The 14460-nt window shown below is 32.7% G+C and overlaps 1 protein-coding gene across 3 annotated transcripts in view; it reads left to right on the top strand.

Moving 5' to 3' along the window:
- LOC117172737 (mediator of RNA polymerase II transcription subunit 15) overlaps positions 1–10707 on the top strand; it is an 88983-nt gene extending 78276 nt beyond the window's left edge. For all 3 annotated transcript variants that reach the window (XM_033360914.1, XM_033360913.1, XM_033360915.1), the window contains exons 11-13: positions 7814–8102; positions 8298–8400; positions 9773–10707. In XM_033360914.1, the coding sequence (XP_033216805.1) occupies positions 7814–8102; positions 8298–8400; positions 9773–10102 (722 nt within the window). In that variant the 3' untranslated portion in view covers positions 10103–10707. The remainder of the gene's footprint in view (positions 1–7813; positions 8103–8297; positions 8401–9772) is intronic.
- The last annotated feature ends 3753 nt before the right edge of the window (positions 10708–14460 follow it).

Below are 14460 nucleotides of genomic sequence, written 5' to 3'. Positions count from 1 at the left end.
AGGGGTGGTCTGGCCAAGCTCGCAGGTACTGCCCTGAGAGTAGGTCACAGGGCAGCCAGGGCAGGCTACCCTGCCCAGGGCAAGAGCGTGCCGACCACTGGGTTAGGAGACCCACCGAGGTCATTCCTCTTCACCCCTCAACGACATTCATGGCACCAAGTTTTAACTTTACTCGAAAACTACGAAGAGAAGACATTGACCTGCTATCTTCTTCTCTTTGTCTAGAGAAGAGAAAAGAGCGAGCGACGCTTCGCTCCTAGTCCCTAGTATAACCCTACTGAAAATGCCTAAATAGGTTCCTATATAAGATGCTATATAGAAACCTACATAGGATCCTATTTGTTTACCTATAGGTGCCACCTATAGGAAATGACATAGGATCTTATATAGGTAACTGTATAGGACACTCCCCAATAAGTTACCTAATGGTACCGAACTAATGGTACCTCATGGTGCCTAATGGTACGTATGTCTTTAGGAGCTCCTGGATGACCAAAAAAACTTCTGCGCAGTCGTAGGTGCCATAGAATACTACTGCGCATCCGGACATGGTCCCATACAGAAACATATACAGGATCCTTTATAGGATCCTATGTCGGGTAAAAGCTATCACAGGGTTCCCATCCAGGCCCTTAACCCTGGCGTCGGGGGACCTATTGTTTCGGCCGAGTCGAGCGCTGGTGGTACAGTCTTCTTCAACAAGATGCAAGGTTTGCTCTGCGAACCCTAAACAGTACCCACGAACCCGTCATCGCGATGATACATTAGGAAGAGAGAGAGACAAGGAAAAGGAAGGAGACGAGGTGCAGGACAACATATTAAGGGGCCCCGTAACCTTTTTTGATTGAACATTTAATAGTTTAGTTGAAAATTCATCACTTGTGGAAACTGAAACAATTTCATATTATAAATGAATTTTTATTAATTTTTTTTCTTTATTTTTTTTCTATTGATACGTAAATTATTTGTAACTAAATCATGAAATTCGTTTTAAAAATATGTCTTGTGATAAGTTTAATAGGGTTGTTTCATAACTTTATATAAAGTAATTTTTAAACGGATAATGCGAAACTGAACTGAGAAGTCTTTTATTATTATGATTATTAGAAAATTATTCTAAAAAATACTACATAGGTTAAGTGGGCAATAATAGAATCGAATGTTTGAAATGGAGCTAAGTGATTGGCCCATACTCTGTTAGTCTAGTCGCCGCTATAATTAAGTCGCCAATAATACTTCTGTACGCCCTAATCCAATAGGTCACCGAGATCAATTTTGTTCAATTGACACAAAAAATGTCTCCTGAATATGAATATCTTAGTATTTTATAAGCCATTAGATATTTCTATCCCCAATGAGGAAGGAATAGTTTATTGTTTAAAACGCTAGTATTTTAAAATCTAGTGAAACCTAGTAAAAATTAAAACCTATTAAGGGTAAAAGCTAGTGTTCAAAAAAATAAAAATTAATTTATAATATGAAATTGTTTCAGTTTCCACAAATGATGAATTTTCAACCAAACTATTAAATGTTCAATCAAAAAAGATGACGGGGCCCCTTAATATGTAGTCCTGCACTGTGTCTTCTTTCTTTTCATTTTCCTAGTGTCTCTCTTTCTCTTTCTAATGTATCATCCCGATGATGGGTACTGTGTAGGGTTTGCAGTGCAAACCTTGCATCTTGTTGAAGAAGACTGTACCGCCAGCGCTCGACTCGGCCGAAACAATAGGCCCCCTGCCGACAGGGGTAAGGAGCTGGATGGGAAACTGGTGATAGCTTTTACACCCTGTGTCATTTCCTATAGATAGCACCTATAGGTGAAACATATAGGTTCCTATGTAGGATCCTACATAGGACCCTATGTAGGATATATGTAGGATGTAGGGTCCTATTTAGGACCCTATGTAGAATATATATATTTTTGTTTCTTCACACAATTTTCTCTATAAAATGACAGTATTTGTACGTTCACCCTACCGATAGAAATCTCAGCGTATTCTCAGATGAAATAGCCTGACCGGTTTGAGACTATCTGCAGGTGCGATTTGAATGATTTAATCTCAGAGATAGTCAGAGAGATTGGGGTCATTTTCAAGGTCCTTTTAAGAGTGATCCGACGGTCATATAATGACCCTTTTGTATTCTTCACGTACCGAATGGGCAGAGATATTTAAAGTAGTTGGCCGTCGCTAACCCAACTCTCCCTTTTTAAATTCATCTTCAAATCATTAACACATTTTTTTTTTTTAATTGGTGAATTCTCTCATATACTTATTTATAATTATAACTTATGTATTAATATACACTTTTGGAGTTGAATTAAAAAATGTTGTCTCTTCTGGCGTATCTCATTCCATTTACGAGAAACGTTGTATTAATTCCAATGTTAAATATTTAAAAAAAAATGAGATATCTAAAATCATCGAAACCCTTAGATTCCGAATTATTATGTTTTAGGTTGTTAACTTTGAAGTTATCAAAAACTTATTTCTGAATTTTAATCCAGAAAGCTTAACAAATTACACTTGAGTGTCGGCTACTCTATTGAGATAGCCTCTTTGCTTTTTATTTATGATCGAATTCTTATTTCAATATCAGCCTCTCTGCTTGTTATTTATGGTCGGATTTTTATTTCAATTTCGGAAAGGACATTTTAAAGCCTTCAGCCCATTTAAACGAGCTACCTGGACCTTTGAATATATCCACCTGAGTACCTGCGGAGAATTTCTCAGAGCCTTGAGAATCTTTAGCATATATTCTGAGATTCTTATCGGTAGAGCATTTATTATTAATCCTTGCTTGCCACACTTCCGTAGAATAACATACTTGCCACACTGGGGTCCATTGTACCCCAGCGACAAAAATCATTATAAAAAATAAACTATTTAATATTTTTACTTGATAACACGCCCACAAAATATTGTCTGCACGAGACAAGTGTCTAGGCTACCCTGATGGATTTTGGGCTACTGAATCCGAAAATGGCGTTAGAATTTGTCCTACATGTCCCAGTTTTCCCCCAGATGCAAAAAATACGGAAAATCCTACAGATTTTCTAGTCACACAGGCAATACAAAATATTTGTCAGTATGAGAGAAGTGACTAAGTTACTCTTATGGATTTTGAGCTGCTGTATCCAAATCTAGCATAATAATTTCTCGTACCCGTCTCAGCTTACCCCTACCCTATCGAAAGAAATCTCTGAGTTTTCTTTAGCGAAATAGCTTGGCCCATTTGAGTCTATCAACAAAGTCGATTTGAAACAAAATAGTCTCGGAGATAGTTTGAGAGATTTGGGTCCTTTTCAAGATCCTTTTAGTGGTCGTTTTAAGAGTGGTGCGATGGTAATATAATGTTCCTTTTGTATTCGTCACGTACCGGGCGGGCAGTTATTTACACTTTACACTTTAAAGTAGTTGGTCGTGGCTAATCCGCTTTCCCTTTTTAAATTTTTCTTCAAATTATTAATACTTTTTTTTAATTGATGAATTTTCTCATTATACTTATTTATAATTATAACTTATATGCTGATATACAATTTTTTAGTTGAATTCAAAAATGTTGTCTTTTTTGGCGTATCTCATTCCATTTACGAGAAACGTTCTATCAATTCAAATTTTAAGCATTAAAAAAAAGTTAGATATCTGAAGTCATCGAAACCCGTAGATTCCGAATTATTATGTTTTAGGCTGTTAACTATGAAATTAAAAAAAATCTGCTTCTAAATTTTAATCCGAAAGCTTAACAAAGGACCCTTGAGTGTCGGCTACTCTATTGAGATAGCCTCTCTGCTTGTTATTTATAATCGTATTCTTATTTCAATTTCGGAAAGGATATTTTAAAGCCTTCAGACTATTTAAACGAGCTTCCTGGACATTTAAAAATATCTACCTGAGTGCCTGTGGAGAATTTCTTTGAGATTCTTTGACCTAAAGAATTTTTAGTATATACTCAAAGATTCTTTTCGGTAGGGTAGATGCAATATCCTAGGGATATTCTGGACGTTATTTTGATAATACTAGTATACGCGAAAATAGACACATGGATGTTATATTTGTAAGTGTCGGGACTTATAAAGACATAATTTGTACACAGAAATTATCTAGTGCCCTACCGATATAAATCTCTGAGTATTCTCTAGCGAAATAGCCTGGCCCATTTGAGACTGTAAGCAGAGTCGATTTGAAACGATTTAGTCTGAGAGATATTCTGAGAGATTTGGGCCCTTTTCAAGGTCATTTTAGTGGTCCTTTTAAGAGTGTGCGACGGTAATATAATGTTCCTTTTGCATTCGTCACGTACCGGGCGGGCAGAGTTATTTACAGTAGTTGGCCGTCGCTAATGCGATATACTTTGCAGATTTGCGTGCTAAATATAAATTTGAACCCCAAATTTTTCGAGCTTGTTCCATTTTCTCTTTAGATGCCAAATGTAAAGAAAAGACTAGGGAATTTCTGGTCGCACAGGCTCACCCAAAAAAAGTTGCACGAGACATGTGACTGATTGCGCACGCAAAACTGTAAAGGATGTTAGGTTTTTTTCCCCGCGTAAGTCTATATAATCTGAGAAAGACCTTTAATTTCCCTAGAATTACTCAAGCTAGGGGAAATAGAAGACACACTAAAGAATTTCTGTGTAGAAATTAAGTCTCTACAAGTCATTGCACTTAACAATATAATATTGATGTTGTCTTTTTTCGCGTATACTGATATTATCAAAATAACGTGCAAACTATCCCTAGGGTTTTCTTTATTTTCTGCATTTAGAGGGAAATTGAGACGTGCAATATAAATTCGGAGGCCAGATTTGGATAAAGCAGCTCAAAATCCATAAGAGTAGCCTAGTCACTTGTCTCGTGCAGACAACTTTTTTGTATGGCCTTTGCGACCAGAAAATCCCTAAGCTTTTCCTTACTTTTTGTATCTAGGGGAAAACTGAGACGGTTAGGACCAATTCTGAGGCCATATTCGTATTCAGCGGCTGAAAATCCATAAGTTTGTATGGCCTGTGGGACTAAAAAATCCCCAAGCTTTTCCCTATTTTTTGTATTTAGGGGAAAACTGAGACATGTAGGACAAATGTGTAATTTTTTGGAACTCTTGTTAGCTTATGCTAAAGAACCATTTAAATTAAGTGTTCAAAAGTTAAATTTAAGTATGCTAAAAATGCTAATGTCCCTCGCGTTTAGGTACTTAAATATAAGCATATATAGACCTGGGGTCCATTGGACCCCAGTGTGGCAAGTAAGGGTTAATTGGCGATTTACCAAAAGAAATGCGTTAGCAATAAAAAAAGTTTTGAACTTTGAATCGTAAAGGTAACAAATTTTGTAAAATGAATTTTATAAATAAAAGACACAAGATGTAATAAAATGTTAAATAATCATTTTTTATAGATTGTGCCCTTTTTTAATTACAAAAACAAGACAATAAAAATATATATATTTATAATAATGCATATTATGAATTGTAATCATTGTAATAATAAAAACTTGACATGATACAGTTTTCAGGATATCTGAGAATAAAAATTTGTACTTTATTTTGCAAAATCTGAAGAAGCAGCTTCAGACCGAGGTACAGAAATAAATATAATATACATTTGATATAATAAAGTTGAATATAATGTAGAAAAGTTCGCATTTGGGACAAAATCGTGCGCGAAGCACGAGGTACATGATGAGAATGTGTTCGTTAAAGCCACAGGAGCTTTGACGAAAGATAATCCACAATCAGAAAATTACAGCTGTCTCATGCGTTGACCTTGAATTTTAAAAGGTTTTGGAGAAGTACAAAAACCGAGCGCGAAGCGCAAGATACATATATTTTCAAATGCAAAGCGCGAGAAATAGGAGTCGCGTGTCCTGGGCGTGTTCAAAGTTGCGAGCGAAGAGAATGTGCCCGTGCAACAGGCAGATTTCTTTCATTAAAATTTGGTGTATTATCCAAAAATATTGTATCTGAAGAAATGTTTCATTTCTCCACTTGAAGCCAGACTCAAGAAGAACCCAATAGCACTAAGTTTCTATATTTTGATATATTCTATATTTTAATTCATAGTTTTATTTTTAGTAAAAATGGGAAATTTTAAAGTTTGTAACATCTCTAATTTTATACTGTTGCGAAAACGAATAGTAAAATCGTTTAATTTTTAAAGCTTGGGTTTCGCAATTAACATTTTCAATTCTGTATTTTTAATTTTTCCATTCGGAACATTTGTAATTTAAAAACGTACAATCTTTTACAATATGTTTAGGTTGAAATTTGAATCCCTCAAATTTGAATAAAAATAAATTTTCGAGATTCAAATTTGCACCCTTTAAGATTTTGCAAATATGATTCAAATCGAAAGCCATTCATACTTTCAAAGTTTTAGGTTTGAATTTGTCAACATTGAATAACTAAAAAAAAACATTTGAAGTAGATAAACTTTGAATTCTGAGCTTATTTTAAGTAAATAGAGGGATCATCAACTTGTTCATATTAAAAAAATATTTAAGAATTGAGTAGAAAATCAGTAGGTTATGTTTCGATTCTGCTCACCTTCTTACCATTAGTAAATATCTTTTCATGCTTTTCAGAAACGGAAGTTTTGATATTTGAAAGATTAAACATATTTAAATGGGAGAATCACTGTTTCCATATCGATACACACTAGCATAAATGCATGAAACTATTCTCCTATTACAGTACAAGTCCGATAACTTTTCAACTTCGGGGCTGTAGGGGCGGAAAATTCCAGGAATAGCGGAGAACAACAATTAGTGTGTGTGCCGTACGTATGATGACGTTTTAAGGGGAGTGTACACTTATCGGACGGCAAGTTATCGGACTTGTACTGTAGTCAGTTGATCAACCTCACATTCATTAGAATTATTTGAAATTGCATAATTGGAGTTCAAACGTTATTGAACAATTTCAAATCGTTAAAAAGTGTGCAATTAAAAAATTAAACCCTTTTAATAGTTGACCGATTATAAATTCATTATTTTAAAGTCGAATAACCTAATGTTGCAGTTTCGTTAATTATATAATGTGAGGAAGGGATATAAAATTTTTAGATTGATCCAGAATTTTCGTGTTATTTTATAATTAAAATCGTTTCGAGTTATACATTATTAATTTAAAGCATGAAATACTATCTTTTTACAAATTTAAATTGTTCAAAATTGTGCAATTTCCAATTGAAAGTCTTAATAGTTAGGTAATGGAATCGCAATTGTATAAAATTGAAATTTTGATTGCTCTAAATTTCAAATTGTTCGATTTTGAATAATCTCTGTTTGCAAATATTCAATTTGAATGACTTTTGTGTTTGAGGTCCTCAAAATTGAAATTGTTCAATACTAATAGCTTCCACTTTTGAATTAAACAATTTTTAATGTGTTGCATTTGGAGATTGTTTAATTTTGAATGTTTTAATTTTGTGAAGTTTTGAACGTTTCAAATTGTAATTTTTTCAGTTTTTGAGGTTTAATTTGCAATTTTAAATACACTTCAACTTTAGAATTGTTCGTCATTATATTATTTAGTTTGATAGTTTTTTTCTCAATACTATAAAAGTTTTTATTAATAATTGTTTAGATTTGAACAAATCCAAATAGAACAATTCAACATTGAAAAAATATGCAAAAATTGTCAAATAAGAAATACTCAAAATAGAGTTTAGTTTAGCAATAAAGACCTTAGGGATTCAGAAAATTGTTATGAAATTTAAGGAAATCAATGATAATAAATTTACTCTTCAATTGTACGTCTAATTAACTCTGTAATGAGTCTCCTAATAAAATTTACTTGAATATTGCTGAGCACAGACGCCGACAAAACCGCCAAAATGAAAAAGCTACTAGAAATTTTATCTAACCCGTCGAAGAGAATGCCCCTGGAGACATTACAAAAGTGTGAAATTGTTTTGGAGAAAATGGACTTCACCAAAAGAGGTGACGGCAGCGTTGGGCCCGCACTTGCAACACTCAAAGAAAACCATTTCTTTAGTCCACTTCTGGATGCAGTAAATACGCATTTGCAAAGTCCAGTGGCCAATCACACACTACAAAGAACCTTTGCCCCATGCCTTGAAGCATTTTTCGGTCCAGAAATTAAGTGAGAATGCACATATTTTTATCTCATAAACCAATTTACACTACAGTTTACTTGCTATTTTAATGAATTTTTCAGTTTTATATTTATATGGATGTTATTAAAAGTTAGATTTTTATGGTAAAATTTCAATTTCATGTCTTCAGATAGAAAGTGAATAGGCTTCAGTGAAGCTGTATACTGTTTCTTAATTTTCAGAAACCTTCCGCAACCTTTAAAACGCCAGAAAGTTGAAGAATCAACAAGCGAAATTCCCGACGTCCTTCAAGGAGAAATAGCTAGACTTGATCAGAGATTTAAGGTAGGTTAAAAATATTATCTTGGCCTAAAAATATACATTGTTTAACGTATTTCAGAGCAACTTTTTAATATTCCAAAATGTTCAGATCAAAACAATATTAAACTGTCTTTTTTAAATTTGAAGCTTTTATTATTTAAATCAATTCAGATATTTAAACTTTAATTTTTTATTCTGATAGAAGGTTTGGTTCTCATTTTTAAATCAGTAAAAAGTTCCGCAAACGTTAAAATTTTAGGAAGTTACGGCGTTTATATCCCTCCAAATTCAAGTTTTTGTGAAAAATGTTGCGAGATGCGAAATTATGCTACTAGAACCAAATTGTTCTTTTTGAAAGTACTTTAAAAAAATGCTGCCATAATATTTTTCGATATCACGTGCTTATCAAGATATAGACTTTATAAAAACGGGGTTTGAGTAACAGCAAGGGGAGATTTTTTGTAAAAGTTGTATAGATTACAATATTGTTTCTTTTAAATTTTCTATATCGCATATTTTTAATAATATCTTCATGCGTTATCAAATTTCAAAGAAAAACTGCTATCTCCCCTTGAGTTCGAATGCAGGAGATAAAATGGCATGTCATATATTTGCTATTTTAGGAAAAACGCCAAATTATTCGATGAAAAAAAGTGTTATATATGACTTTAAATAACAGTATGTAATGAAAATTGGGGTTTTTTGCCCTTATTTGAAAAATTGTACAACTTCAAAAATGAAAGCTTTAAAATTTGACTGATTTTAAATTGGTAACTTTAACGAATTAAGGGATTTTTTATTAAAATGTACAGTGCTTCAAATTCAACCATTTCTACTTTAGCAATACAATTATGGTACATAAGTATACCTTTAATTTCATTATGTAACTTTTATCGCTTCAAATTTGAAATTGTTTTTAATTCTCAGTTTTGAAGGTCTATTACTGTAATTTATTTTATGTTTGCAAAATATACATTTTATTCAATTTTGCTGCTGTCGTCTATTTTCAAATTACACAGTTTTTAATGGTACTAATTGAGAGATTGTCTAATATTGAAGGCTTCGATTTTGAATTCATTCAATTTTGAACACTATTGCTTTGACATTCTACTTAAAAGGCTTTCAATTTGGAATTGTATAAGAGGTAGTGAATTTCTAAATGACAAATTTAGAAAAATGTAATTTTCAATTTTACTGAACGAAACAAAATGCAGAACCTTGTTATGCTCCTTTGATCTAGTTAATTAACATTTAAGTATTTGAAAAATGGGTTCGTTGCACATCAAGTCGTCAAGAAATATTAATATTTTCAAGTGCCCATTTTTGAAGTACATTTTTCAGAACTTCTGAGCATTAACTTAACATTAATTGCTAACAAAATTCCCCGCATGTTCAGGTGAGCTTGGATCCGGCGCAGCAGAGTGGATCGCTTTGCATTCAGTTGATTTGCTGGCTAGATGATAGACATCTTCCCTGCGTACCACCGGTATCGGTAACAGTTCCAGCAGATTATCCCCTGACGCCTCCTCGATGTGTAATGGCTCCGCACGAATATACCACTGCTTTTCTTAGCAGAGTAAAAGAAGCACTAAGTGCTAGAATTTCGAAGCTGCCAAAACAATTTTCTGTTTCACAGCTTCTCGATACCTGGGAAATGAGTGTACGACAGGCTAGCGCTCCGTCCTCTAAAACTCCAACCTCTACTGGTATTTTAATGGGAATTTAAAAGGAAAATATAGATTTCTTACCATTGCGTAATATTTTCAAATTTTGATATAATAAAATGTGAATTTATATTATTTTTATTTTTATTATGGCTAGTCGTCCAGCTTCTTAGGACGAATAAAGAAAATATTAGCGAAAGCTAAACGAACAGGACACTGCTTTAAATTAGATATTCAGTAAATGAATATTGAGAGAGCATTCAATTATTGGATTGAAATGTTTTTCAATTTAAAAGCGATCTCCTTTTAGTATGCGATTGAGTGATGTAAGTTTATCAAATACTAAAGTTAAGTACTATTTTCTATTCAGACTGAACTTTTATAGTCCAAGCATCTGGTACTTTGACACCGTGTTAAGTAGGTAATGCGCATTTTTTTGCTAAAATGGTTTATTAAGGCGTAGTGATTAAAATTCCACGTTTTCTAGAAATGTCAAACGTGCGTCCCGGAGATATTTTTGAAAAAAGTTCCGAAAATCGTGTTTGCGTAAACTGACCCATCCCATTGCGTTTTAGAGAAAACTAGAGGAAATTGTGAGAAATTTGAGGGCGAAAAAACCTTCTATGTTCAATAGGTGCCGAGTTACCGTCCTTCAAAGAACCCGGATTAAAAAAAAAAAAAAAAAAAGAGGTGAAAATCCCAATTCTGAAGTTTGTATCTGTACTTTGGAATTGGTTAATTTTGCAAAAAAAAATTCGAAAGTTAATTCGAAGTATGCGCAATTTCGAGTAATTCTAAAAAAGGGAATGTTCTAGCGCCAATAGGTCATAAGTTATAGCCTCACAAATATCACCGCTTTTGACCTTTTGCAGGTCAAATTACTCATATTCTGTTAAAAAAGAATCATTCCACGATGAAGCTACGTAAGGGGTGAAAGAGAAAGAAATGGCAGCGCAGAAAATTCGGATTAAATCTAAAAATAATATAATATTTTAGTGTTCATAGATCAAGAGTTATGACCAGGGCCCCCAAGCTCGTGTGTATTTCACCGCGTCAAACTTTTGGTTAAATAGTTCAAAGCCCTGTCGCAGAGGCGCTACATTCGCGATAGACACAAAATTGTCACATAGGTTATAAATCACTCAAAATAATGATTATATATATCTATTTTTTTTTAATGGTGAGGAAGCAGTAAAAGCATTTTTTTAAACACATGACATCAATTTTCTAGAAACTGAATGTTCAATTTAACCAAATATTCTCGAAAAATAGAGAAATATTTTTTCTTCAAATAGCACTGACGTTATGCCTTCCAATCCTCGTATACATATCAAAAAAGGGGCTGTCGATTTCTTCTGTAAATTCATTAATTTTAATTTCATCACGATTATAAATAAATGAGTTAATAAAAACATATTCAATCAATATATTTGTTGTCGGGGGTGTGGACATAACAAGTAAGGATGTACATTTGATAAAATTCGCAGTATCAGTTCTCTAAAAATTAAATATGTACTTTATTTTAAGAAAATTTTGTGGATATTAAAAAAGTTGTAAAATCATGTTCTTTTATTGATTTTAAACAAGTAACATTAATGAATTTAATGGAGAAATCGTCAGCCTTTTTGTAAAGCGTATATGAGAAATATATAGGGTTACGGTAACGACAGTATAATTTTCGATACATTTTTTAAAAATTTGTTCACAAGATTTAATAAAATTAAAATATATATTCAACAGATTTGATAATTCAAAATTAAAAAATGCATCTTCCGCTCTCCGTAACATGGAAAAACATATTTATAGTTTATTTTTAGTGGTTTATCACATTTGTGGCAGTTAAAAAAAATAGTTTGTGTGCGGCCTAGCTGGAGGCATCAATGACACAAAATTTGTTGGTGTGTGTGCCCAATATAGCGCCTCAGTTACAGGGTTTTGAACTATCTACCTAAAACTTTTTCACGGTGAAATACACACCAGCTTGGGGGCCTTGGTTATGACTCCTTAAAAAAAAACTAATTTTTTTTTGCTTTTTTGAGCTATTTATAGGCATACAAGTTTTTAAAAAACTGCTCGTTTCGTACATATCCTACATAAAAAACGTCAAGAAAATAAATTATAGAGGACTACATTCTGCCTAAAATAAAAAAACATATTTTAGCTCATATAGGTCCCAAGTAATGACCATGAAACTTTGACACTTTCTATTTAGAAGACTCTGAATGTACTGGAAAATGTACTGCGACCGTATTTGAGCATTTTGGTGTCATGCATGCATTTGTAGTTAATTACAAGTTCACTTTTTCTCCTTTTTTGTTGAAAAACAATCGATTGTTCAACAATTGTTTAAATAATACGCTTCACTCTATCAATTATGTGCATATTTTATGTATTTACTTTGTGAAAATTACCACCTGGAGGTAGAGTATTCGGCACTTTTTTTAAGTTCTTTCCTCAATAAAGCAGTTGATTGGTATTTTTTTGATTAACTTCGAAAACAGACATTTTAAAAGTAATTTTCACAAAGTAAGGTAAACGTCCTAATAATCGTGACATTAACCCCAGTAATCTTGATGCGAATTTTCTTGCTTTTTATTCAATTTGAATAAATACAATTTCTATTGACTCTTAGAAAATGCTAAAAATAAGTGGGTTTTATCATTAAATGTTACTTTCAACATATATTTTTAATAATATATTCAAATTATAACCAAGTTTCACGATAACTGCGACTTTTAACCTTTAATACGTTTAATATGGACAGAAATAATAGAGTGAAGTGTATTATTCAAACATTGATTGTTTTTCAAAAAAGAAGGGGGAGAAGTAAAATGGTAATAATATACAAATGCATACATGCCATAAAAATACTTCAATACGGTCGCAGTACATTTTCCAGTACATACAGAGCCTTCCAAATGGATAGGGTCAAAGTTTCATGGTCATAACTCGTGATCTATATGAGCTGAAACATTGTACTTTTTTATTTTACGCAGAATTTAGTCCTGTATAATTTTTTCTTTTGAAGTTTTTCTGTAGTTTTTTTAAAGAGTCATATCTCTTGATTGATGAAGACTAGAAGATTATATTACGTAGTCTCACCGAGAAGTGAAGTATTTTTTAGAAATTGAACACGAGTAATCTGCCCTGAAAAATAGGTCAAAAGCGGTCAACTTTGTGAGGCTATAACTTATGACTTAATGGCGTTAGATCATTGCATTTTTTTAGGATTACTCCAAATAGCGTCTACTTGAATTTAACTTCTGATTTTTTTTTGTAAAATTAACAGGTTCCAAAGTACAGACACCAACTTCAGAATTGGATTTTTTCGCCTCTTTTTTCCAAAAAAATCTGGATTCTTTGAAGGACTATAACTCGGCACCTATTGAAGATAGAAGGTTTTTTTTTGCCCTCAAATTTTTCAGACTTTCCTCTAGTTTCATTTTGGTGTTAAATACTTTGCGCTAAAATTCAATGGGGCGGGTCAGTGTACGCAAAAACGATTTTTGGAACTTTTTTCAAAAATATCTACGAGACACACAGGTGTCATTTCTGAATTTTATTCAGGACCCCTTAATAAACCGTTTTAGCAACAAAAAAAACGCTCATTACCTACTTCATGCAGTAAAAAGACCTTTTTTCGTACGAGATGCCTAGACTATTACTTTTATATAAAAATTTGCTGAGAGCAGAATTGAATCTGTTTCGAAAATTTTCTGCAAAAAAGCGTTATTGCCACAAGGTTCAAGTTTATCCTGATTATGTTTAAAACTTCCTGATTAGGTAGAGCGAACGAAAAAATGAGTTTGGATAAGAGATAGGAGAATATAAGGAACATATTTTGAAGCTAATCGATTCTGATAAGCGTTAAACTTACACCGAAAAATATGACCAAAATTTAAGAGAGGTGGAATTTAAAAAAGCTGTGACATTAATATGATTCGATTTTTTATTTTCCTTATTTATTTATTACCAAAAACCAGAAGAATCCTGATGACTGGGCTTACAGATTCAAATTGCATCGTTTTTAATAGTTATTGTATATTGCAATATTTTATTTAGAAAAGCTCTTTCGGCAAGCGATCAAATTTCATTGTGTTGATCAAAGTTAAAATCTCTTCTATGTTTTGAGACTGAATTTAGAATTAGGGAATTTAGTGGGGTTTTAATTAATGATATATGATGATTTTTTTTACAAAAAGAAATGATAAGAAAATAGTATTGCCTATGCCAAGTAGATATTTCCAGACTGTAGGTATTCGTTTAGAATGTAATTACATTTATAAACTTCTATATTAGTAATAAAAATAGGCAGCGTCTACGGTATTTGTGATGAAATTTCGATACGCGTGGACACAGCCATAAAATGAATAATGTTTGATTATTCCTGAATAAAATCACGTTCTAATAAGAAAAAAAT

This window comes from Belonocnema kinseyi, chromosome 5 (assembly GCF_010883055.1).
Source record: "Belonocnema kinseyi isolate 2016_QV_RU_SX_M_011 chromosome 5, B_treatae_v1, whole genome shotgun sequence".
Classification (NCBI taxonomy): domain Eukaryota; kingdom Metazoa; phylum Arthropoda; class Insecta; order Hymenoptera; family Cynipidae; genus Belonocnema; species Belonocnema kinseyi.
Note: the sequence above shows the minus strand (reverse complement) of the source record. Positions and strands in the feature narration are given on the sequence as shown.